Consider the following 27,435-nt stretch of genomic DNA (forward strand, 5'->3'; position numbering starts at 1 on the left):
GCTCGAAATTGAATTCGGTTGCAGTGGAGGCGGTACCTTACCACTGCGTGAGAGAAATCCGAAAAAGTTAAAATAACATTCCGGAAATGTTTATTTTACCCTGCAGTATTTATCCGAAATCGGTGTAAATACTATGCTTTTTAGGTGTATTAGGGGTTAAAGTTACCCTTTTTCATGTTAATTTTACCCTTAAAAAGGTGTAAAATCAACATTAAAAAATGTTGATATATTTTTACACATAAAAAGGGTTAAAGTTATGAGGAAAAAAAGTTTATCGCACCCCCGTTTTTTCTCAGTGACGGGACCATTGCACCTAGGTTTACATTTGGGCTTCTTATGCATCCCCAATTAAATTAACCCACGATAAGAGCAAGATGATTCAATCCAAATCTTTTTACGGGCAAACTTCATTAAACAGGACGGATTTAATCTTGATAAGTCTCCATCAGACAGCACCGCTTTACACAGCAGCATTCGTAATCCAGGCTCACCGTTAACATTGAGTTTGAAATAAAATAAATATAACTTACCAAACGCTTGAAATGTTATTTTTGTAATAAACTATAAACTTATATTAAATTAAGATCGTCAACAAATTTAATTACACAGGATTTTATAGAAAACTTGTACTGATTGCCAATCAGTATAAATTCCACTAAAGTACAAAACTTTTCAAAAAGTTCCTTGCAGTATAAATGAATTTTCCAAATGAGAAATTTCTGTGACGCAAAACAAAGAGACAGAAGAAAAGCTTTCAGGGTAGTGTGTTTAAAGCTCACCGAGAAAAATGGAATTTATTTAAATTGAATATTTCGCATTTAATGTTAAAAATTCTGGGTAAATATTCGAATCAATTGACTTTTCTTTCAATACAAACGAAATAATTTTGATTTTGAAAGTAATAACAATAATTTCAAATATTTTTACATTCATACGGAGAATAAATAATTTTTCTTTTAGCGCGAATGTTTAAATATTTGAAATAAATACCTCAGCTTTTGAATCAAAGATAATATATGGTAAAAATAACAATTATACATTGAAAATGAAAAACTACACATTTATATTAAATGTGCAACGTTGTGTTGTCAAAAATAAAATTTTACTTTTGATTTAAAAGTACTGTTTTATGAAATCAAATGCAACAAGCATTAATTTAATGGGTAAAATTTAATACTGACATTTTTGTATACATCTTAATATTATCTGTATTTATTTCAAATGAAAAAGACTTTTTAAACAATTGTTTCAAAATTTTATTTCAAATGATTTTTTTTCTATCTAAACATTAAATGATCAGGTATTAAATTGAATTGTGGAAACTTTTCTGTATAAAATATGCATTTCATTTAAATGTAAAAATTAAAGAACTTTGAGTAAATATTTGATACGAATGGTTTTTGTCGTTAAATATAAATAACAGTAGTTTTTACATTTACTGCAGTCGTCATAATTTGAAAAATTATTCATTTAAATTAGGGTGAAAATTAAATTCCTTTCATCATAAATATCAATACGTTTTAAGTGAATAACTACTTATTCTAATCGAATACAATATGTAAAAATAATTACATTTTATTATTTAAACTTAAACTTTAGCCAAATGAAACAACATGTCATTTGCAACTAATTTCACATTTTCGTAAAAACCCTCTTTTTTGTTTTCTCAATAGCTTGGTCTCTATGGCATCAATCACGCTCAAATTTCAGTATGTTATAGCTGGGCCTTAGAGCTTCGACTAAAAGAAAAAAAACGCAAAACTTCCCGGGCTAGAATCAAATTATTTTTCTTTAAATGGTTATAGCTCTGTTTCTAACTCTCATAATTTGATCAATGAGGGCGTTTTGGTAAACTTTCGTGAAATGCCGATCTCCTTTTAACATCATAAGTTCGTAAAACTACAGCTAGGGGTGCTATAATTAAAAAGAAAACTTTCCAATTTTCTAAGTTAATTAGCTCCGGCTCTATAGCACGGATCGGGCTGAAATTTTGGTAGAGGGAGCGGATTGAGCTAAAAATTCTTCATGAATCTCTCTTAAACATGCCTAAGAAACTTACTTATGTTATAAAGAATAAGGTAAATACCAATTATTAAAGCATTCTTATTGATTAGGTTTTTTAAATTTTCATTTTAAAAAAATTGAATGAATTTCGCTCTAAATCATCCAAAAATTTAATATTTGGCTGGCGTACACGCACGAACGCAAATGCACGAGGGTCAGTGTATTGTGTTCTTCAAATGACGTGTTTGCATAAAATAAATAATATTAGTTTCTATATGCATTGATTATAACAATTAATAATTTGAATGAAATTTATATTTATTTAGAATGAAAAACCAATCAAATCTAATACTATTTTTTGAATCAATAGCATAAGTATTTGAAAAAAAGGAAATTACATTCAGATCTATGACTGATTTTATCAGTACGGAAAACATTAAAACGAGTCAGTCTTGAAGAAACCGCTGAGTTGAAAAGTTGTCACACAAATTATTTCCAATCTATTTGAAAATGAAAAAAAAACTAAAAAAATGTTAGAGTGAATAAGTAAACTTATAAAGTGGCAAAAATCATCAAGTGATCGACAAAGAAATTTGATAAAGTGTTGGAAATCGTTAGATTGGGTAAGTAAAAAAATGTTTGCCAGAAAAGTATTAATCATATTCGGTAAATTAAATTAAATTTATTTCTTCTTTTAAGCTAAAATGGAATGTCAAACTTTTTATTATTTTATTTAAATTTAAAATTCGTCATAAGAATTTTTTATTATTTAATACTTTACTAACGATTTGTAATTTTCAATATTTTTCAAGTTCAATCGATCATCCTGATTGCAAGTCATTGTTGATTGGAAACGTCCGTGAGCAGAAGCTGGAAAATTATCCCCATCTGTTTTATCGAACTAACTTTTCTTCAAAAATTCCATCTAGGAGAGACCTAAATAGTATCAAGGTAAGAAAATTGATTTTTTTTTGTAATGCAATAAGAATTACATAATCTGTGAAAGTTAGCATTGATCTTTACAAAAAAATATTGGACCTCGCATAATTTTTTTATTATAAAAATGTTAATTATATCAACTTATTTATGTTGAATATGTATTTTCAATTATCGCTTTGGAAAATATCATACTGGAAAAGTTTTTAATTTCATTTTTATTTTTATTCTTTCTTTTATCAATCGTGGTAACCGTTGAATCCGTTCACTGGGCAAAGGACAATCATTGTCTTTTCCATGGAATTGGAAAAGTGATTCGCAGATAGCAGCAGAACTCAGAGCAAACAGTAAAGGCCGTAAATCTGCAAAACACAACTTAGAAAAGTGAGCGCTGTAATAAAAGTAGACGAGGAGCACTACCACTGATCAAGTAAGTTACATTGAATAATTACAAATTATTAACCGCCATTGGTGAAAAATAAATACTGTAGCCCTACAATTATTACCTGGAATTATAATTATCACCAGAATAAAAAACGAAATTCTACTAAAGTTTTGAGAAAACAAGATTCTATAATCAAAATTAAATTTTTTATGATTAACATAAAAGGACATCATATTATACGTATAAGTTTTTTCGAGACTTATTGTTGGTTTCTTTTAAAGATTATGGGATAGGACTATAATTATTTCAGCACTTTATTTTCAATAGCTATTTCCGCTATTTCAATAGATACCATATAGAATCAGATTTTTAATTCCATTTAATTTTATTTTCTGTCTTTCAGATTTCATTATGTCATCGTTTATCTTTACGGGGCAAAACACAATCAGTTTTTTGAAATATCTTATTTCTTCTGAAACTGGTAAACACAATTGGGAGAAAGCAGAAGAACATACATCCAAAAGCTGAGAAGAAGACTTCACGAAACTACTAGAAAGAAGTGCAACACCCCATAGAAATTAATGTAATACAATTTTATTGTGAATACACATAATTTATGTCAAATAAATTTATTTTTGAAATCATAGCAAGAGTTTTTTAAATATACCCTGGTACTGTTATATCTACCCGAGAATATTATTTGATTTAATGTGGAGGAATATCAAAGCAAACATATTTGCCATTGAATCTATGGTAAAGTACATTTAAATATACCAAGGAAATTTTTAATTTTACCCATTGTGTATTTAAATTAATGGTAAATCGTGGTTAAAACAAATATTTCTACTATTGAAACTATGGTAGTGTTACCCAGAAATTTTTGATTCTACCCATGAAAGTGTTTAAAATCCACTTTAGAAATAAAGTGCAAATGTATTTGATTTAAAAGACATGTTTTCTTTTCAAATACAGTGCCATTCAAAATAAATACAAATATATTTGTTGTGACTATGATTACTGCCTTTCAGATCAAATGTAAAAATATTTGAAGTAAAAGTCATCTGTATTTAAATCAAAAAATACTTTAAAATCAAATGTATTCTACCATTGGGGCCAAAATACCCATAATTTCATTTGATTTTACCCAGAAAAACATTATTACTACCCATAAAATTTTTCTCGGTGCTTCAATCCACAATACCAAAGGTGGAATAAATGTTTTTTGTATATTACATTATGTGGTGTATTTAGCTGAAGGTGAAAAAAGGGAGCATTGAACACAAAGACAAGACTGAGAAACCAATATTGGGAAAAACACCTCCTCAATATGAAGGTAGCATTTTATCCGAATCAATGGATACAGAGAGACAAAAAGATTGTGGAAACTTTTTCTCCCCAGCGATTTGTCGTTGATTGCCCATCTCAGAGGAGCAGTATAGAGTTTCAGGGCAGTTTCTTGGGGGGATGTTAACCGTAAATCACAGACTAAATAAATATTTCTCAGAGAATTAGAGAGCGCTAGATAAATGCATGTTTTGTTAGTTTTTATCCCATACCCAAGGGGTTGTTTTTCTAATAGTTGGTGTTTGTTTTGCAGCCAAGAGGCCACCTGTGGAGGAGACAGCATCGTTCCTGCAGAGCCTTCTGGCCAGTCATGGACCCAACTACCTGGAAAAATTGTTTGGCAGCAAAGCCAGAGACGCCCTGGATCCATTGGGTGGTGTGGAGAAAGTGGCAATCGCCCTGTCAGAATCACAGACCATCGAAGACTTTGGAGCAGCTCTCCATCTTATGAGGTAAAGTTGAGGGAAAATTTTGTGAAGGATGTCAGAAGTGAGGGCATGTAGCAATCATGTGCAATGTGTAAGCTGCACAACTTTGTGTGCGACAATTGTGGTGAGTGTCACGAAACAGTAAAATGTCGAATGCGATAATTGTGGATTTAGCAGGAAATCAAATCAAATTCGTAGCAAATCACACAAATTGTGCATGATTGAGACACAGTTATTTAATTAAATTGTGAAAACATTGCTGTGACAAGGGTTGTGTTAATGAAAAGGACCTTTTTGTGACAGATGGGCTAGGATTAATATGATATTTTTGGCTGAAAAGGTCTATGTCTATTTTCTTGCAGGTCCGACCTTGAGCACTTGCGATCGGTGTTTATGGCAGTGGAAAATGGTGATTTAGGCATGCTTAAATCACTGGGGATCAAAGACTCAGAATTGGGTGATGTGAAGTTTTTCCTCGAGAAATTGGTCAATACCGGCTTCCTCGACTGAGTAGCGCCAGATCCAGCTTCCCCATTCTACTATGCTGTCCCAATTAATCCTCAATTCTACTCATACCTCGGTTCATCCTACGAAGGATATGTTTATTAATTTAAATTCTCTCTTCCTCTTCATCAATTTATCTTTCTCTCTTACTCTCTTCTTTACTCTACCAAAAACTCTGCATAATTAATCACCTATATGGAATTTTTCCGTTTGAGAAAGAGATAGGAGTACATAAAGAAAAATCTAAGAAAAAAATCCGCTTTAGGTTTCATCATTCCAGCCTCTCAAATTTTTCCATGATAGGAAGGAAATGGAGGGTAAAATGATGAAAGTTGAAGCAACCAAAAAAAGAAACATTCTCCCCCTATTCAATTAATTTTGCGTTTAGGTTGTTTGGAATGAAAAGACAAGAGATAGGAGTGATAACTTGAAGATGGATTTGCGTGGTGTCATGATTTGTGTGCAAATGCTTTTTTGGTGGTTGCGGATGGAGCAAACAAAAAAGGACATTAAAAGAGAAAGTATATCTAGAGCAAGTAGACAAGGAAAATCCTTTTTTCCTCATGAAGGAGGACGATAAGCGGTTACAATTGACCATTACTTCTTAAGTGTCTTTTTCTATCAATTTTTTTGACACCCAAAGAGAATTTTGAATTTTTCACGGATGACTTCTTCACTTTAAACCAAAAAAAAAAAAACAACCAAAAACTGACACACTGAAGAAGCCTATCCTATTGGTGGTGCCTAATTCAACTTCTCTTTGTTGCGTCACCACAAGACACTTAAGAAGAAAACCAAGAAAAAACACTAATCAAATAGAACATAAAAGTGATTAAAATAAGTAAAAAAAAACACACTTAGGAATTTATCAAGAAAACAATTGTAGATTAGAAATGGAATGCAACAGAACGCAATTTTCTTTCAGCTTCTAAACCACAATAAAAAAAATATTTTTGGCTTTTTCAAAAACAAAAATTCAAATATCTATTTTTAATTTTTTATCTTCCTAAACTTTTCTCGTAAATGGAAGCGGGATCGCAATACAAAGATCTTAATGAAAAACAAGAAGAAATTGAAGATGAATTCTAATATTTCGGAGATACTGAATAAAAATTCTTTTCAATTAAATACTCAAAAAATAAGTGTTTCTTAAAGGAAAAAAAAGTAATGAATGTTATTTATTGCTGATGCTTTCTTAAAAATTCCTAAAAAAAATAAATATTTAGAAATATAGCGAGATTTCATCACAACAAAAGATTTCTGTAAAAACAAACGAGATTAAGAACAACACATCTCGGCGTCGAATAACAATTTTAAGAAATACTTAATCTTAAAAGAAAACCAAAAATTAAACAGAAGATAAGATAAAAAATATTAAACTCTACTTGTCTTGTGATATGTGTCTCTTATTCTTATGTCTTAGACTCACATAACGTCTTAATGAAGTATAAACTACAAAGAGGAAAAAATAAAAAGAATTTTCAAAAAATTCTCCAACATCTCATCTGTACAAATTGGAGAACATTTTGAAATAAATGAAGAATAAATCACTTAAGAGTCCCACCCAAATACCAAAATAGAATCAATTTTCTCCGAGGTTTCTCTCACTGAACCTCAGGGGTTCAACTTCTATGAAAGAGATAATATTTTTAAAAACAAATAATTACTCAAAAAAAATCTTCTTGAGAGAACAGAGATCTATTTTGTGGTTATTTTGCTGTTAATCTCCATATTTACCAAAAGAAAAAAAAACATGAAGATGGCTATTTAAAAGATTTAAAAAAAAATATTAATAAAATCACAAAAGAGTTGTGTACCTTATAAAAAAAACAAAAGATATAATTAAATGAGATACAAGAAATCTTAGAACTTAAGACAAAACTTTTTCTTTACTTTTTGCTTTGTTTTCAAAACAGCAAATTTTATTTTTTTCATTTTATTATTATTTTTTAAATAATTTTAATTAGTGTTGGATAGAAATATAGGGATAAAATTAAGAAATAAAATTTTTCCAGCTTGAAAAGCTGAAGGAAAAATTAAAAAAAAAAGTGAGACATAAAATGTGAAACACGACAGACTTCGGATCGGGAAAAAAGTGTAAGTTTTAAAAACATTTATGAAATGAAAAACAAAAATAAGACATTGAGATAATTATATAAAAATGTTGCGATATGAATTTATTCACTGATAAACCAAGTGAGAGATAAAAGTTTTATTAGATTTTAGAGGATAAATCAAGGCAAGAAAAACCTTAGAATTAGAAACTCAAGTATTTAAAAAAAAAACTAAAAAAAACATGAGAAAAAAATTATACACTCTATTATATATATTGCTAAAGGTCAATTTTGATTATTGTATATTTAAAAATGGAGAAATGATAAGGATTGAAGCCCTAAAATTATTAAAAGGTAAAATAAAATGTAAATGTAAAACATGGAGATACAAAAACAGTTTACTGAAGAAAAAGAAACCCTTTAAATATTAAGAACACATATATTTATCTAAATGAAAAATTTACCTGTTGTGTAATCGTAGATATTAATCAAAGAAATGATACATATCTTAATATTGCATATCCCTTATTGTAATCTCTTTCAAAAAGATATATTTAAAAAACAAAACCAAAAACAAAAAAAATCATGCATATCAAAAGAAAAACCTTATTGAACAAGATAAATCTTATTATCTACTTTTAAAAATAATTATATTGTGAGAGATATTAAAAAAAAAAACAACAATGTCTATATGAAAGTGTTATATAAAGCTGACATATCAATTTTATCAGGAACTACAATTGTGAGAATATTAAAAAAAAAATCTACTGAGGCATAAAAGACATATCATGCAGATAAATTGTACGTAAACCCCAAAATTTTCACCCTTCTTCTACCCCTAATTCAACCCTGCCTTCTTAGAACTCACACCAAAAAAAAACATAACCTAAAAAAACGTTTAGCATTAAGTGTTAGTTTGAAGATGAACGAAAATGAGAAAGGATTGCTGTTGGAATTTGAGGGATGACCCATCCTGACCTAAAAAATGATCTTACCATCAATCAAGTGCAGTTTTCCCTCAAGTTCTTCCTGGCAAAAGCAAAACAAAAAAATAACACCTTAGAAAAATTGCGACTAACCTAAAAAAAAAAAAACTTTTAAGAGAGCGAGAACGTAATTACAAAAAACAACGATGGCACGGAGTGGTGTACTTGCAGGATTTTTCATCATTCAGTTGACTGTCACAATTTATTTTGAACTTAGAACACACTGAAAAAACAAATTAAAACAAAAATTCCCGTAGGAAAGAAATGTGTGCAGAAACCCCAGATGAATCCGCAAAAGTCCATAAATTGAGGTTAAATATTTCTTTCAATTCTTTTTTTTATTGTTATCAATTATCACTAAAATATTGATGTATGTATAGATTATATCATATTTTATTGTTTAATAAACAGCAATGAACCAGAATATAAAATAAGGTGGAAATTTTATTTATTGTGAAAAAATCCCATCTTGTTGATTTTTCTCTCAAAATGTTTGATTTTTTTTTTATTATTTCCACTCTTTGTGGAAATTCCCTTTCACATTTTATTTTTAATTTCTCTCTCTCTCTTTTCCCCATTTTAATCCAGGCATTTTGAAAACTTTGGTGAAATCGCTACAAATTCGCATTTTCGCTAAGGAAATTGGATGCAACTAACTTTGAGGTTAGGAACGACTAAAATGCTATACAGACAGAATTGAAAATGCTTCTTCCAGAAACTTCAGTAGATCTTTGACTCTGGGTTGATTCAATCCTTTTACTTTTGAAGGAACACTTAAAGTTCTACCTGCGTATTTGAGGTTAAGTTTCAATAATCAGTTTTCCTTAACAGTTTAATATTTTGGATTCCCTGTGGACCATTACTCCAAATTATCTCAAAACTCACGGTAAGTTCCAAACAACATTTTCCTAGAGATTCACCAGGTAAGCCCTTTCAATTTTTTTAAGGTTACAATTAGGAAATAAAGGTTTTTTCAAACTAGCAATGCTTTTGAAAACGGAATTGAAGAAAAATCAATACTTCATTTTTCGATCAAATTCTAGAGCCTAAGATTAGAAATGTCATAACCTAAAAGATATAATAAGTGACCATTAAAATTATTTTTCCGTAAAAATTCGGTGGATCCAAGTTTGAGGTTAAAATATGGAAAAAAAATTAGTAATGTTTTTTATCAACCCTGTAGAAAATTATCTTATTTCACTTCAAGTAATGTCTTTGAGAAATTCATCAGGTTTAATTACAAAGTCACACTGATAAAAGTAACATAACCTCAAATAACATATTTCATGTGAGTTAAATCGACAAATTTATCATTAGAAACAAGATTTTAAGTAGTTTTCGTAGAGAAATCTTCCTTAATCACAAATTTGAACGACAATATCCTACTATGAAAATGTTTTAACGAAAAAAAAGGTTATGTTCCAAAGTGAGGTTATGCTGTAAATAATCAAATACTAGAAATACAGGAAGGGACAATTTTTAATAAGGAAGTCAAGTTAAGTGCAAATTTCATTATTTGCAAACTAAGAAGTAGAGTGGTTCGGAGTTAGTTAGTTTTTAGGGTTATTAAAATCTGAAAGTATTAATCCTCGTGAAAAATGCAATATTTTCAGCGTCCAAATACGAAAATCTACTTCCCGCCGTGTGATATTTGAAAACCAAATTTTTAGAATAAGGGATCGCGTTTCCGAAAGGTATATCGGTTGGCTCTTCTCCATAACCTCAATCTGCAACATAACCTTTCACCTGTTTGAAAACTTTATACCAAAACCTTTCAAATTTAGTTCTTATTTTGATGACATTAACCTATGTACTAAGGAAACTTAAAGTGAGGTTAGTTATTGTATTGTGTCACCTCAAAGCCTACAAATCTAAGTTTGTGGTCCGAAAAGTTGTTTTCAGAAAACATTGCATTAATTGAGGTTATTTTATGAAGAATCCATTTGTTTAAATTTTAAAATTGCCAATAAAATCTATTTCCGGACAAAGGTTGTAGGATTTTTCACAACTAAGAAAGTAAGGTTATATTGAATCTTATTCCACGCCCCTGAAGATTTTTTAGCTTAATCTTTCCAAATTCACAACATTTCTTAAAAGTTTCTCACTGGCTTTGGAGCATAACCTCAAATTTATCTTATAGATAACCTCAAATATTATTGCTCGTATTTTTTAATGACAAACCATATTCTCACCAAAAAAATAAGTTGCATCTAATTAACCTTAAAACCTCGTGCTTCATGCGGCTTTTCAACAAAATTTACCAAATGCTTTATTAAAAGAAATCCTCACAGAATAAATTCCTTCTGTCAGAGAGACTTTTCAAAAAGGTTGACACCTTCCTTTTAATTAACACTTAATACTCCTTAAAATCTTTATTGATTTTGCAAAAAATTTTCACCTCACTTGTTCTTAGTCCTCAGCAATTGATTTTTTTCCTCAAAAGAAAACTGAGTAGAGAGAAAAACAATTTACAAAACACACTAAATAAAATCAAAATCACAGACTCAAGAATTGTTTTCTCTTCTCGACTCACATCTCTACTATCTTTTTTTTCAAAAATTTTTCACTTCTTATCTTTTTTTCTGTATCATTTTCTCCCTTTCAACTGTAAGCTCATCTTGCGACTAGTTCTCAAAAAAAAAAATTAAAAAGAAAACTTATTATTATTTCAACGTTTTTCTCACTTTTCATGTGAAAAATAAATTGTTCATCAATAGATTTTTTTTTATGAAATTCAATCTTTCGAGAAATTATTTTTCTAATTGAGTAAAAAACATTTCAATTTAAATTCTTCTCAATTTTTTCTTCTTTCTTTGAAGGTAAGTTAACGAAAAGATTTCTACTTGTCCTTTCTTTCTAAAGAAAGACGTTTATTTGTTTCTTTTTTTTCTTCATGTAGAAAAGAATAAAAACACCTAATAAATTAGAAAAGATATTTACACATTAAAAAAGAGGTTTACAGTAAATTTGTTTTCTGTTTTTTCTTCTTCTATTTTTTAGATAGATATTATTTCTTTATGTCTATTTTCTAAATACTTTCATCAGTTTTTTTTCTTTTGTTACTGTAAGAAGTAAAATTATTGTTCACACATTCATTTTGTTAGGGACTGCCTTTTTTATCAATGGGCCTCAAAACTCTTATTTGCTTAAGAAATTGCTTTTTCAAATGTAAGGTTATGTTCTACATAACCTATAAAGAATCCTGGCATACTTTCTCTATTGAAACCTCTGAAATTTTATATATGAATTCAAATTAAAACAATAAAGAGGGAAGAAATTGTTGCTAATGTAATGCTTTTTGAAATTAGATAACCTGAAATAACGAATTTTAAGTAACCAATGTATGTTCATTTACTTCCAGGAAGTAGATTTTAATAAAAAAAGCCTTAGCATTTATCATTAAGAAAAAATAACGAACTTTTCTTGGTTATGTTTCGAAGCTTTATTTTCTTGGTTATGTTCTTAATATCAAGAAATACTGTTAATAACCACAAAACCACAAACTTTTACAATGGCTATTGATTTTTTGTGTTGTTCAGGAATGTTTTTTGAATTTTGAAACAAAATCGAAAAAATTAAAATTTTTGAGTCCTACAAATATATCATCTGAAGTTTTTTTGAGGTTAGAAATTTTTAAATGATCTTGAATATCAAAATTTAACCAGAAAAGGTATGACCAAAATCTCCTTGTTTTGCAAATAATTCAGGCGTACTGATGGTAAGAAGTACATTTCATCGACTGCTTTTCGTACTAAAGACTAAGAACTGGCCGAACTAGACTAAATAAATATTACTTTTACTTTTTTATTCTAAATATGTCTTTGACATTAAATGAAATTACAAGCTCGCTAACAAGCCACTATCAGAAGAAAACTCAATAGATGGCGTAGTCAGTTGTTTACAATTTGCAATTTGCGAACTTATAGATGTAGACATTTTTGCGTAATGGACCTCCACACGCTCGAAGAAATATTCATCAAAAATTTCATTTTTGACAGAATTTTAACGTTTCCACATACAACAATGCAGACGATTTTCTTAAGAAAAAGCGATTTTTGGCCTTGGTCTTAACCTTTTAAGGACGAGAAGGTCAAAAATTGACTGTCAGAAAGTCATTTTTTTTTAACTTTTTAGAACAAAATACAACTTTAGAAAGCCGTAGGAAAAGTTTTATTTTTGGGTCACCGGTGATCCAATCGTCTTTAAAGGGTTATGGTAATAGGGTAACGTGTGGTATTTCGGGACACTTTTTAGCACTTTCAACTTTCAAACAGCTTAACGACTTCTCAAATAATTTTTTTCTTTGTTGATAAAGATATTTATGTTCCTTATGTTATCCAGAATAAGATTCTTATCGAAAAATGTTGAAAAATGCATCATTTTTTATACAAAATAGCAAAAAATGTAAAGAAGTAAGAGCGGTATATTTCGGAACGGAACAGTTGGGTATTTCGGGACAGACAAAAGTCGCTATTATGCAAATAAATTTCACTGAGTCTGATTATTAACCTTTAAGTAGAACTTCTAAACTTCACTCTTTCCTAAAAATTTTGTTTAATTGATACGTAACTGATACGTAAAGAGCTTAATATTTCATATAGAACTTGAAAATAATTAGAAAACAAATATTTGGAGGATTTTTTATGTGTCCCAAAATACACATAAATTATGTCCCGAAAAGCACCTTGTCCAGAAATACCACACGTTACCCTATCTTCCCGCAGGAAAAATTATTGAAATGTCAAATGGTTAATTTATCGATGAATTATGAATTATGGAAGTCAAAATGATGATAATGCACTGAAATGTCACGATGACGAAATTCAAGTGGATTTGTTTATTGAGAGTACGTCGATTTTGCGTCAATACGGCACAGAAACACGTCAAATGTACTGTATGATGTTTCAGTTTTTAGAAAAAAATCGTCATTTTTGGGCACTTTTCTTACTCTCTGATAGTTTTCTTTAGGTATCGTACCCAATATATTCCTCTTAACCTAATTTTGAACAATGCTTTTTATTAAGATTTTTTGTAAAAATGACCAATATCTCAGGATTTTTATTCAGTTTTTTTTACCAATTGGGGGAAGTCTGGCACCTTAGAATTTGGGCAGCTTTGAAATTTCGATTTTTCTCCTATTTTTAAATAAAATTGAGCCTTATGCCCAACGCACAATAACTTTTATTTTGTAAACATGTTTTTGACATTTCAATGAGAGCGAATGAAACCGACATCTAGTTATCTTGCTGTTTTTCATAGGACATTTTAAAAACATGTTTACAAACAAAAGTCATTGTGCGTTGGACATTATGCCCAACGCACAATAACTTATGTTTAGTAAACATGTTTTTGACATTGCAATGAGAGTGAGTGAGATCTAGATCTAGTCATCTCGCTCACTCTCACAGACAATTTTGAAAACATATTTACAAACAAAAGTTATTGTGCGCTGGTCGTTATGATCGTATAATTTAGCACCACAAATAGATTGAGAAGCTAAATTACATTACGATATGGCTCAATTCCATTTAAAAATAGGAGTAAAATCAAAATCCCAATTTCAAATCTGCCCCAAATTTAAAGGTGCCCCACTTCTCTCTCTCTCTTCTAAATTTTTATTTCTTTTCTAAATAACACAAAATTGTTGTATTTAAAAAGAAATTGAAAAATTTAGAAAATTCTGCGAGGCTCCTTCCACAAAGTATGCGCTTTGGTTTTTTTAGGTTAGATCTTACATAACCTCAATTTTCAAAGTAACCTCTTAAGCAAAATTAGAGAATTAGCGGCAATTTCTAGTCTAAAATAATTTTCCTTGGAAATTGCTGCAAAAAATGCAAGAATATTTTATATTTTGTTTTTAAAATCAATGTTGTGTCTTTGTTTGAAAGAAAATGCTCAAGATATTGCATTGAATGCCTTCAAATTTTACACTCACAAAAAATTCATCTTCAAATCTCAAAAATTCAAGAATTCATCAAGAATTCGCAACACTCTTCTATTTCTTTTTTTCTTCTTCTTATTTTCAGTTATACATTAAAATTGTATTCACCTGGAATCTCTCATTTTGCTTTTTTTATTTCTTCATTAAATCTATATAACACCTGTTTAGAAATTTTTTTCACCTCTAAATCGAGCTTAAATATGTTTCATTTGAGATATTTAAACTTTGTCTCACTGCGTAAACATTGCACAAGATTTATTGTTTTATTAATATTTATTTGTGTGGGAAATTTATTATTCTGTGTTAAGTTTTCTTGGTGATTAAATAAGATAAATTCTTTTCTTCAAGAGCATAGAGTGTGTTTGAAATTCAAAGATTTTTATTTATTTATTTTTTCTTAAATCTTTTGTCTTAGAAAAAAAGAATGGTGTTTCTGCGGAAAAAAGAAATATTTCAAACTTGAGAATTTTTGTGTATATGTCTCTTTTTTTCTTGCCTCTTCTTCTACATCTTTGCCATCAATCTGTAATCTCAATTAACTTTTCACTTCAATTTTTTTTTTAACTTTTGTTGCTTTTTTTATCGCACGCTTGTCGTGCCTTGTAAATTAGGCAAAATACTTCTACTCAATTGCCTTATCAATAAAGTCGATAAATCGTTTGGCATACTGTTCAGGGTCACAAGTTGAAATTCCATCCACATTGCTCCCATACTTGACTGTTTTTGCTGCTTTGGCTGCCTGGAAGTTTTTTTTTGTTTTGTTCAAACACACACAAAATTGCGTTCGCGTGCCCAATGTTGAGAAGACAAGTAGAAATGCAGAGTGGAAGAATAAAGAAGAATGACCATTTGTCACTAATTGGCTGAGTATCAAGAGTCAATTGACTCAATGAACAATCACACAAATCACACTTAATTCATTTATAGAGGCCAAAAGAAAATATTCCCACAAGATTTCTTTTTCCCTTAAAAATCCAAATTCTTGGCTTATTTTCTTTTTTATTCCAAAGTTGCAAAAATTCAATGTAAACAGTTTCATCTTGATTTCTAAAGTAAACTTCTGAATTTTCAAAAATACTTCGGCAAAAACAAATAAAATTTCTTCAGTCTAAAATTAAACTTTGCATTTTATGTGGATCGATTGAGATAAAATTTTCACTTTAAAAACCAAAGTTTTATATATCGTCGCATGAATCATTAATTGTCGTAATTTTCTCGACCCGTAAATGAGAATTTTTGTAACTTATTAGGGAAATTTAATATAAAGAAATTGATTAACGAATAAGTTACGACAATTGCTAATCTCTGGCTTCGAACACTTCATATTGAATCTGACCTAATAGCTATATATTTTAATACCCAATTTTTAGTCACTTATCTCCTGCAAAAATTAGATAAGATTCATTAAAGGAACATGGAAAAAATATGAAATGTTCGAAGCCAGAGTGCGTGCGAAGCCTGAAAACCTTCCATTACTCAGAAAAAAATATTTTGTACAATTGTTCGTAAATGTTTGTGAATTCTGTAGACTTACGAAATGCTCGTAAATTATATAATCCACAAACAAGTTCGTAAAAGTTTGTACTTTTTCACATGTCAATCATTTTTTGTTCATTTACAAACATTTGATCGTAGGAGAAAACACGCTACCTTCGGACGACTCAAGCTTCAGACAACTTATTTTTTACAACACATTTTTAATTAATTTGATTCATTCTAATATTACATTTTAATAGCTAGTAAAATGCCTCAAATTTCCTAAAAAGAGAAATGGGTCAAATCCATAAAGAACACATAAAACGAATTGAATTATCCGAAGCTTGAGTTGTCCGAAGGTAGCGCACTTTCCCCTACTTTTTTATTTGTCTGGCAAAAATTTACGAACAAGTGACAAATTTTTACGATCATTTTTGTATGTTTACAAACATTTTTGAACAAATGTTTGTAAAACAAAGAAAAGAATGCTCGTCAAGTTATCATGTTATGAACAATGTTTGTAAAAAAAAGGACAAACTTTTATGAACTTTTTAGTGGATTATGCGTTTTACGACTAGTTCGTAAGTCTCCAGTAGCAATTTGCAAACATTTACGAACAATTTTATGAAACACAGGAAGAAAACTTTGATTACAAAAACGTAAAAATACGATATTTTAATATGAAATTATAACCAAATAATAAGCAAATGATAAAATGATATTTTACAACTGTTTTGGAAAATTCTTCATCGCCCGAAAATTCAAAGAAAGAATATTCTTTCTTAACTAATTAAAAATTCCTTATAATCATATCAATAATTTTTAAATAACTAAACTTTGCACTTTATTCAAAAAAGTGAAGATTAATCCATTCTTTTACTTAATTTTTTAAAATTATAAAATGTAATATTTGTATTTACAGAACAACTTTTAATATACTTTTACTGCTCGAACTCAAGGAGAGAGCAGTTATATAATTCGATTTTCTCCAACTTGTCACCGCTCTGGAGTTTAAACGATAAGAGATATCAACTTCTGGTTTTCGGTGACCCCCATAAGTAAATATTATTAAAAATCATGTTTTCTGTTTATTTCGAAAACGGTACCAATGATGTCTATTTTTTTGGATATGTTTTGTAGGTAGTTCTGGCGAACATTTCGCCTATGACCTACCTGAACCTATGACCTAAAAAATCGCCATCTTAAATTTATTAAGGAAATTTTTTTACTACTTTAAAGGGTCTATTTTTCAACCGATTTTGTTCAATTTGAAGTTTCTGAAAAGGTCTGTAAATTTCCAACCCGGTTGCATTGGTCATAATTGATAAATAATCGATAAAGTATCCGTAATGAACCTATCTTCTTTTTCTTTTTTCTTTTTGTGTCCTTAAACTTGTAATTCAAGTGACCAAATGGTAAGAGATACGAATTTCCGGTCTTCGGGGACCCCCATAAGTCGATTCAAGGATCTTTATTATGATTTTTTTTATTTTCCTTCACCATCCTCCAATCTCTCCAAAAACATGTTTATTTGGTTAACTTCGAAAACAGCTCCTACGATTTCTTTTATTTTTGGGTACGCTTTGGAGATCGTCCATGTGAACATTTCGTCCAAACATACCTACATTCCATCCCGGTATTATGCACATTTTCGGGACCGAAAAAACGCGCGAAATGGCATTACGCATCGAGAAAATTTGCATACCCGCAGGGGCTTTCTTTTGAATAAATGAGCCGTAGAACGAATTGACTGAGTGGGACTGAATGGGACTGAGTTTATGACCTAAAAAATCGCCATCTTGAATTTTTTAAGAAAAAAGTTTAACTGCTTTAGAGAGCCTATTTTTCAACCTATTAAATTAAATTAGGATATTTTGGAAAGGTCTTGAAATCAGTAAGGAATAGGTTACATAACCATAAATGACTTGTCTTTCTCGTATTAACATTTTTTGTTTGTCCGTATGCTTGTTACTCATGCCAATACTAGAATGATCATTTCTTTACCAATTTTCGGTTTTAAAATACCATTGTGATTTATGATTGCATTTATTCGCTAGTAGATTAGTAAACATCAAAAGACCATGCGCAAAAATATTTCATTGAGGGCTCTATCTCCTGAGTTCGAGCATTCCGCAAAGTTGGGACGCTATCATCTGTTTTATTTGAATAATCAACCCAATAATTGCATTTCACAAAGAAACTTCTTTATATTAGCAGTAATTTCAAAATATTTTAACATTCAAAAGTTAATCTTAGCATTTAATTCGTCGATATCCAAAGTACAAACTTCAACATTTTCTTCCAATTTTCTTTTTTAAAGAGAATTTTTATTCGTGTTTCAATTGAATTTTCAAATCATTCGTTTTTGGTTCATAATCAAAAAATAAATAAATAAATAAAATAAAATTAACATTTGGTTTATAAATATGAAAAGTAATCATTAAAATATTAACATCAATTCTGAAACCGCGATCAATAAGATCAAAATTTCATATTTTGACGCGACGGATTTGTGGACCATAAAGTGTCTTAGCTTAGAACCAGGATTGCAAGGATGTTCCACATTATACGAAAATTCACTTTCGTCCAAGAACTTGAGAAGTTTTTGGATTTATTTTAAGAAATAAAAAGAAACGACATTTTAAAATCTTAAAATGGTCTTAAAATCGGAAATTTTGAAATGGACGTGGTTTGTGTCTTGGATATCAATATTCCAAGACATATCATAAATTTGCCATCTTGATCTTAATTTTTTAATTTCAGAATACCAAAATCTTGAAATTCCTTAGAAAAATCAATTTTCCTAAGTAAAATAATCCATTTTTATTAGTAAAAAACAGTTCATAACTTCAAAATGTTTCCTTTGCTAATAACATTTGTAAATTTTCACTTTTACTGACCATTTTTACTAAAATACTGCCCAATCTACGGCTGTAAATTTTAACTGGATTTTTTTCTGGAAGTTTACAATGCAGCCTTCACTTTGCGAAATTAATATCTACCAAAATGCAAAGTTTTCTTTGAAAGATTTTTGTAAATAAAGTAAAAACCGGTAATTTTTAATATATAAAATCCAAGAATATGAAATTTTCATTTTACAAACTTCACTTTGCAAAACACTCCCAAAAAGCAGTCTCTTTCTTCCCAAAATAAATATAAAAATAAATAAATAAATAATTAAAACGGCCACTTACTTGCTTCTTGACGCCATAATGCGTGAGAACGTCGATAATTGCAATGAAGTAGATCTCCCGCCTCTCCGGCAGACTCGAGATGGCATAGATATCAATTTCTGGTATGATCTCATTGTATTGTCCCTGACCAATGTACCTCGGTGAGTCTGGTGGAGTGTTGTAGTTAAACCTAAATTGGAAAGAATATCCCACAAATAAACCATCATCGTCTTCCTGAAAACAAAGAAAAAGCTCACCTTTCACCACTGTCGCACTCTTCACTGTCACTCGTTTCCCCCCTTGCACCCCCCTGAAGCCCCTCATTAGCCAGATCCTCCTCGGCCCTATTGCAATCGTGAATTCCCAGGAGCAGGGAATAGTCCATGAGGTGCAATTTGGTGAGGAACTGAATCCACAAACACGCAAAAGGTTAAAAAGTTCATTTAACCAAAGACTGACAAAAGACAAATGATAGGAAAACTCACATCGACATCAGCATTTAGTGTGGCGAGGAGTTTCTCTTTGGCTTCGTCCCCAATCAAAATCTTGATGCCGGACTTGATGAAGTCATTGTCTTTGAGTGTCGGCAGCTGTTTCTCCAGCTCTTTGTCTGACGCCTCCCTCTCAACTGTGCTACCCTTGAGGTCAAACTTACGGTGGACTCTGAGGTGGGAGCTGAAGACATTTCGCATCACCACAAAATAGGACTGAACACCATCCACTGTCAGCCGATACATTCCCAAATACTGCGGCAGCAGCACATTTCCATGTCGCTCAACGACATACTGCAAAGCAATTTATTTTTGTATTCTAACCGATTGAGGAGTGTGTCTAGGATAACAATGGTTTGAGTCCTTGATAAATTGCTAAAATAACTTTAAAATCCCATTTAAATTGAGATTTTTTGATTTGAAATCTTCCTTTTCGAAACAAAACATACCCGTACGGAGCTAATCCAATAAAAAACAACATGTTTTTTAGCACTTTACTGATCTCAAATCCTTCTGCATTATCGACTTTTTTTGTATCAGTTCCTGTCTCGACTCTCTCGAGATTCTTTACAATCTCAATTTTCTCCTAGTCCTCGTCGTGTTCTAAAATCATTAAATTAGTTATGACAGGAACCAATACAAAGAAAATTTAATTATTTAGAAGCACTTGAGAACAGTAAAGTACTCTATCGTCGAAATAATTCCGAAAATCCTAACTAGCAATAAGCACTTATTTTTATTGAATGATCTTGGATGATTAAAATATAAAAAACTAATGTTACTAATATTTCGTAGATTTGTGATTAAAATCAGCTGCAAATTGTAGCAAGAGTTGCTACAGGCCAACACCAGAACATGCTGGCGTTCTCCACGTTTAACTGGTGAAAACCGACTGAGGAGCCGATCCACAACCAAACTATAGTGATATCGTAACTTGAAGTTAGCCGCTGTTATAGCACTCCTCAGAGTTACCACCCCAGCTGAACAGTGATTGGTAACGGTTGGCTTACAAGAGTCTTCGTCAGGACGGGTTTTCTCCCTCCAACTCCTCTAGGCTCAACAGTCCTACTACAAATCTCTAACTCTTGACACATTTCATGTTCGAAACATTTACGAACATCTATATTTGTCAACATCAGCTGTGTCATGTCGGATTGAGCGTAATAAGTGTTGTAAAAAAATCAAGCGCCTGGCAAGTTGGCCTTTTTATATGGAGCAATTTGAAGCCAATTCCTAAATTGATCTCAGACTCAGCTCACAGTGCTCCAAGGAAAATTTTATTTAAACAAAAATTTAGTATTTATCCCTCCATATGGAAAGGTAACTTATAATACGGAAAAACTTCTCACTTTTTAAATATTTGGCATAACGATCACGAGTGCAGAAAAATTCCCATACGCATGTATGTGAAAGTAAGAAATTGGCTTCAACTTTGAAGGCCACTCGCCGGGGACTAGAAAAAAATTGTTAGGGTAAAAAGTGGAAAGAGAGAGAGTTTGGAAAGTGGGACCAAGCAGTGTGGAATGTGAGACACCTCCGTAAAAACTTGATAATAAATAAATTAAATATTTCAATTTTCGATAAAAAGATTATTAAACCTAATTTTGTGATTATTTGAGAAGTTTAAAATGCAAAAATCGTTATTAAACAATCAAAGGGTGACTTGAAAGAAGAATTTAAAAAATGTGTTGCATGCGTGATATTCATAACCTTCACACGATAGTTGTCATTTCATCTGTTTATTATGGAAGTTGCTAGAAAAATATCAGTGTTTTGTTTGATTTTTCGGCATAATTAGTGAAATATTATTAAGTCCGCAGTGAAAATCGAAGGACGTAGATCCATTTAAAAGGTGAATAAAAAATATTTGTGAAATATTAAAGTTAAAACGGATAGAAAAGTGATTTAATTTCGAGTTGCTTTCAAAACAAGTTTTATGAAATCTTGGACATGTTGATTTTGTTTATGAATTTGGTTGTTTTGTGCAGTGAAATCATGTTAACAAGGACGACAAAGATCCTTAAGTACACGGAGAAATAATTGCAACAGCAGTTAGCAGCTGAAAAACTATGAAAAAAAACTAGGAAAAAACTATGATAATGAAATACTATTAAAAATTATTTAACAGTCTGCTCAACAAACAATCTTAGAGGTACAGAAAGCCTACAGATGTGAAAAATAAATATTTGGAATAATGGTTAATTTAATACTATTGACCACTTTTCTCAAAAAATCTGCTGTTTCAATGAGAAAAAACAGGGGTGCGATTAACTTTTTTTCTTCGTAACTTTAACACTTTTTAGGTGTAAAAATATATCAACATTTTTTAATGTTAATTTTACAACTTTTTAAGTGCAAAATTAATATGAAAAAGGGTAACTTTAACCCATAATACACCTAAAAAGCAATAAACAAAAATAAAAAAGCTCGAAAACGCTTTTTTATTTTTGGATATGTTTTATAGATTATCCAGACGGACTTGTCGTCCTTATACGATATCTTTGAATCATTCCTAATAACGGTTTTTAAAAGTCATACGTTAAAAATGCTCTAGAGAGCGTATTTCTCGACCGTATAGCGTCCCACTTGGGCTCGTTGGAAAGGCTTTGGAAATTCCGATAAAACTGAACCAGTTCAAATCAGTTCTGAACCGGTAATTAATCCGGTTCATAACCAATAACTAATTTTCATTCGAAATTCAATTATATATTACTTCTGATGTGTGTTTTGGGCAATGTTTCGGTTGCAAATAGGTAATGGACCGATAAGTAATTTTATTTAAGTAAATTTTAAGTAATTTATAAATCGGTTCAAATTGTTTGACAACCAGTAAACGATAAATTATGCAAAAGTACTTTTGAGGAATGGCATTTAAGTCACGAGTTCGAGCACTTCGCAAAGCCTGAAATGTTTTGTCACTACTTTTTTCTTTCTTATCCTACGGACTTACTGAATGACCTGTTAAAATTGTCATTTAATAAAATGTTAGTAACTTAAAATGTAGAAATTATTTTAAACTACGAATGAACTGTTAAAGGTTAATTTGAAGATTTAAAACTTAATGAGCTTTAAGAATTCAGTTCAGTCACTTAAAGGAAAATATTTTAAATATCACGATATAATTTAAGAATAAAATTTACGTAGGGTAAATGTCCTATTCCAGACGCTTTAAATTTGACAGAAAACTCAATACATTAAGTTCATATTTTTTTCTGAAGAAAATTACATAAATTTGCTCCTTGACTCTTCTAGAATGTTATAGTTTAGTGAAAATTCTTTAAATATAATTTGAAAACTTCTTAAATACAAGAAGAATACGCGAGCGTAAAATGCTTCTATTGGAAACAAATTAATCCAAATGGAGACAAGGGAAAGTTTCTAATTGGAGACAAACAGTGTAAGTGAAACCGCGACGAAAGACTTCCAAAACCTTGTTGAGTTGCTCTTGAGTCTACGATTTGTTTTTATTCCTGGTCTTTTCTCCTTTTCCATCTGAGACAATAAGGAAATCTCTCCAAAAAAAAAAAAGCATATTTCCGGGGTTTCCTATTGAAGCATTTGCAGACACTTCAGAAATACCCTTTTTGTTTACGAAATACGTAATTATTTCATTTGAAAATTTTACCTATCGTTAACAATAAAGATTAACACTCAATTTCACATAATTTTGCCAAAAAAATTACATAAATGTAAAAAAAAAAACGAATATAGAACAATCACCATATTCTTTCCGTACAGAAGTAGATCTTGAAAAATTCGAAAATCTATTTGAAGATCCAAAAAAGAGACTTTCTTACTTCTTGATAATTCCGCAAGGTGGCTGTGATACATCCTGTTCGAATTTCGAAGTGCTGAATTGTCAAAATGTGACGGTCTTCACATTGTTGTGAGGAAAAAAGCAGAAGAACGACATTTGCTGTTCTTGTCCCAGTATTTAATCACTCCATAATCATTAAGTAACCCTTTTGCCAGCTTTTTAGTGTGATATTTGATAAATTTTCCCCATCTTGTTCGAAAATTTAGTATGAAAATTCGAAATTGAATTTGAATTCTTCGAACATCAACGACTTTTTGTGCAAATAGAGTTCCATTTACCTTTTATCCAAGACACTATTGGAGAATCAAAATCTACTTGTGATCAGGCTTGTGTTTTTTTTTTAAACATGGTTGATTGATGAAAAATTTGATGTTGAAAATGTACACTTTTAATTTTTCTGAGAAATTTATAATTTTAAATTTGTGAATATGAATTGATTTTCGCTTCATTTGGAGCAAAATTAACTAAATAATAAAACAAAAGTATAGAAAATATATAAATAAATATTTAATACTGTATTTATCATGGGAATAAATGATGTTTCCATTTGGAATAGCGAAAAGTTTCCATTTAGAACAGGTTTTGAATTAGCTTAATTTACCCTATGAGAAAATGAAACATTGAGATTTAGATTAATTGTTCTTTTTTATAAAGAATGAAATAACAAATTGCAGTGATTTTTCAAGATGGTTTTTAATAATTTTCATCACTAATACCATTCTAAGTGAAAATTATTTTAGAAATTTCGGTTGTTAAGAAAAGAACACTTAAGTCATTTTGGATATGTGTTTAGGTTTGGATCCTGTATAACTGTTTTTCTGACAGTATGTTATTTTTATAAACTACAAGTTTAACAAGAACAAAACATGTGACTTTTAATGATATTTATGACTTTTGTTTAATTTAATTTCTTGAATATTCTCAATTATTCAGAGCGAAAATTTGTATTTTACAATTTTCACGGTGAGCCGAGACACCCACCCTGAAATTTACCTATAAGAAAACCGTTTCTCTTGACGATAAATCCTTTAAATTAAATGTATAACTAACTTGAAAGAAAACTGAGACAAATTTTTGTATCAACGGAAATAATTAAACAGATAGTTTAATTTTTAGGTGTATCTGGTGTGTGTCTCTGCTAACAATTTTCTAATTTTGACGATCAATCTTGTTCCAGCTTTAAGCAGTTTTTCAAAAACGTTCGTTCAATTTATAAAATAAAGTGACTACCCAATTCTAAATTTCAATTTAAATCTCTATCTTCAATCTATAAATTCTTTCATCAGTTCAACTCTGTCTCTCACTGAACGCCCTAATTTGTGAACTTTGCTGAGCTCTTTCGTCAATTTGCGTGAGAATTGGAGTCTTTATTTTTAAAGAAAATATTCCTTTCATTTAAATATTGCGCTTTTCTCAGCAATAATAATTAACTTTGGGTGTTACTTGACAAAAAAAACTTTTGCCAAAAGTCTTTTTCTTTCTTTCTCTCAAATAAAGTCAGAAACCTTTGTCCATGAATCACCTGAGAAGCTAAAATCACCTTTTTTGCGAATTTCTAATCAGAAGTTAATCAATTGAGGCAGTTTTCTTAGAAAAAATACTACGCTGACTATCTTATCGGGAGATTGCAGGAGATCTATTTTTGAATTGGAAAGAAAAATTGATAAGAAACTCACCGGATGGTAGTGCTTGAGGAAGGAGTGCATCCTCTCGACCTCTTCAGACGTCAGACTCTTCACGATGAACAATCTATCGTAGCTCATGTAGAACTGTGCCCCACTCTTCCCAGACGAATCAATTTTGAGCGGCTGGGAACGAGTCAGGGACTCACGGTAATCCACATCATCCACCCCAAAGCGTTCCCTCAGATTCCGGAAAACCAGTGGACAGTATTCTTTGACTTTGAAGTGGGATGGCATATTTTCTCTGGGATTGCGAGAAGGGAGGAGAGAGATTGAGATTGGGGCTGGAGGGAAGATTTTCTCAAATGAAGGAACTTACTTGTTAAATAGGTGATTGTCGACTTTGATCTTGGAGTAGGCTCGAAAGTCGTCTGGCAGGAGCATGACGGGAATATTGACATGGCTCAGCTCATTAATCTGACCAGGAAAGAGTGAGGGAAGTGTTAGAAAAAAGGGCGTTACAGAAGTGTCAGGAAAGGCGCTTTGCTGCCGGGCAATTGCGCAAGAAATCGCGTGTCAGACAGCGTCAATCCCACCAGCTGGCCTGGAAGGTACTTCTGGTGGGATAAACGCTGGCCAGGAGGTGGAAACTTGGTCACTTACAGTGCTATTGATGCCCCACATGAAGACACTCACAAGTGGCTCATTGGCGCGAAATAACTTCACTTTCTGGTGTTTCACGCGAAAGTGCTTCTTCTTGAGGATCCGCGGCACTGGCACAGACGACATTTTCACCGGAAATGGGCTTTTTTCACCCCCAAAATTGCACTTTTCTCACTTTCAATTAAAAAACACAGCTAAAAAACACTCCCAAATCTGTCAAAAGTGCGCGCTAGCTGAAACTCCGCAGTAGTTTTTGCAATTTCCCCAAATTCTTCTTAGCTGCCCAGGATATCCCTTTCGTGTGTTCCTGGATGCCCCAGAAGTGCCCACAGCACGTGAAACTGCCCGGAAAGTGGCGAAATTTGGGTAAAAATTGATTTGATTATGCTTCGCCCACGGCGCCGCAAGGGGCGCTAGTACTGTGATAAAAATGGCAGATTTGATGTCTGCGCCCTCCGATATTTTTGCTCTTTTCCACTGAATTTACCACGTTATTCACACAAACTCCATCGTGATTTTGTACACTGGATATTTATCTAGCAATTTGAAAAGTTTTCACACAGGGCGGATACTGATTTTGTGTAATATTTGCAAGATACGGCAGAGTCTGCACTGCTCTTCCAATTTGACTTTTCTAACACTGCCCCAACCCAGTTGACCATGCATCATCGTCAGCTGTCGTATACGGCGTACTGAGAAAATATGAATAATACATCTATCTGATTTGGTACGGGTATAAGGTAAAGTATTTGGTACAAATTTTAGTAAGAAATTGAGAAAAATTAAATTCATTATCAAAACTTATTGGACCTTGAAATAAAATTATAATTATTTCTTGGCTAATGTGAGGATTTAAAAGAAATGTTTTATTTTTATGCAAGTGCTGAATGTGTTGAATTGATTGAATGGCTTTAGCTTTTCTATTAAGAATTTGCAAAATAAAATGATTTTTTAGAACGAATCTTTGGCCTTTAAAAACCCGAGCCAAAAAATTACGTAAAATACCAAAGTGGCATAATATGCCAGCGCTGATATTATTAACAAAAAAGCATTTTTTTTCAATAGTTTTTCCATCCGTAAGAGTTCTATAACAGTTCTAGGACTCATGAATTGAGGAGCTCAGAGCAAAAAAACGCTATTTTAATAGGGAAATGCATACGACTTAGAGTTTTTTTTGCTACGAGGGCCTCAATTAATTTACCATTAAATATTTTCTCATTTTCTCGTAATTTTTATATAAATTTTCTGAAAATTTACAAAAAATGCCAAGGTGAATTTTTACAGATTTTTGTAGGAAAAAACCCATTTCTATTGCTTTTCCTTTTTCCTAGCATTTTGGCAAGGATTTTAGGACTCATATCAATATATTTTCTTGTAAAATTTTCAAATTCTCGTATATAGTTTGCACTTTTTTTAAAAGAAAATTTTATGTGAAATTCCAAGAGAAATTCGAAAAAGAAAAACAAGGCGCAAAGCGAATTTTCACCTTATATTTTTCTCTACAGTATCACTTAAAAACAATTCTAGGTCTTGCATTGTTTAATTTTTAATCAATCTTTTAACCATTTTCAAGTATTTTTTGCAATTTTTTCGAATCGTGACACAAACTCA

At 30.9% G+C, this 27,435-nt stretch overlaps 2 protein-coding genes and 1 long non-coding RNA gene across 4 annotated transcripts in view; 2 read left to right on the plus strand and 1 right to left on the minus strand.

Moving 5' to 3' along the window:
- Window positions 1-6,949, plus strand: part of LOC129797890 (IDLSRF-like peptide) — a 122,271-nt gene extending 115,322 nt beyond the window's left edge. Inside the window, exons 4-5 of the mRNA XM_055840764.1 lie at window positions 4,923-5,121; window positions 5,460-6,949. Coding sequence (XP_055696739.1) covers window positions 4,923-5,121; window positions 5,460-5,607 — 347 coding nt within the window. The 3' untranslated portion in view covers window positions 5,608-6,949. The remainder of the gene's footprint in view (window positions 1-4,922; window positions 5,122-5,459) is intronic.
- On the plus strand, window positions 857-3,889 carry LOC129797901 (uncharacterized). Of its 2 annotated transcripts, XR_008751372.1 has the most exons (4): window positions 857-2,627; window positions 2,817-2,955; window positions 3,219-3,370; window positions 3,729-3,889. It is a non-coding gene; the product is annotated as an uncharacterized LOC129797901 (long non-coding RNA). The 2 variants fall into 2 exon arrangements; XR_008751371.1 differs by having other exon boundaries at window positions 857-2,955.
- Window positions 6,950-8,960: 2,011 nt separating the features above from the next.
- On the minus strand, window positions 8,961-26,993 carry LOC129797879 (phosphatidylinositol 5-phosphate 4-kinase type-2 alpha). Its single transcript, XM_055840753.1, has 7 exons — window positions 25,825-26,993; window positions 25,541-25,638; window positions 25,216-25,465; window positions 19,717-20,016; window positions 19,489-19,637; window positions 19,253-19,421; window positions 8,961-15,321 (listed from the first exon to the last, which is right to left on the minus strand). The coding sequence occupies exons 1-7, from the start codon at window positions 25,948-25,950 to the stop codon at window positions 15,205-15,207; spliced, it is 1,209 nt and encodes a 402-aa protein (XP_055696728.1). The 5' UTR covers window positions 25,951-26,993; the 3' UTR covers window positions 8,961-15,204.
- Between the last annotated feature and the right edge of the window lie 442 nt (window positions 26,994-27,435).

Source organism: Phlebotomus papatasi, chromosome 1 (genome assembly GCF_024763615.1).
Source record: "Phlebotomus papatasi isolate M1 chromosome 1, Ppap_2.1, whole genome shotgun sequence".
Lineage (NCBI taxonomy): Eukaryota > Metazoa > Arthropoda > Insecta > Diptera > Psychodidae > Phlebotomus > Phlebotomus papatasi.

Bases quoted from the DNA above. Each gene is read 5' to 3' on its own strand.
- LOC129797879 (XM_055840753.1), bottom strand. From the start codon at position 25,950: ATGTCGTCTGTGCCAGTGCCGCGGATCCTCAAGAAGAAGCACTTTCGC. The intron at 25,639-25,824 runs GTAAGTGACCAA...TTTCCTGGTCAG, and splicing joins TGTGGGGCATCAATAGCACT to ATTAATGAGCTGAGCCATGT. The intron at 25,466-25,540 runs GTAAGTTCCTTC...TCGCAATCCCAG, and splicing joins GACAATCACCTATTTAACAA to AGAAAATATGCCATCCCACT.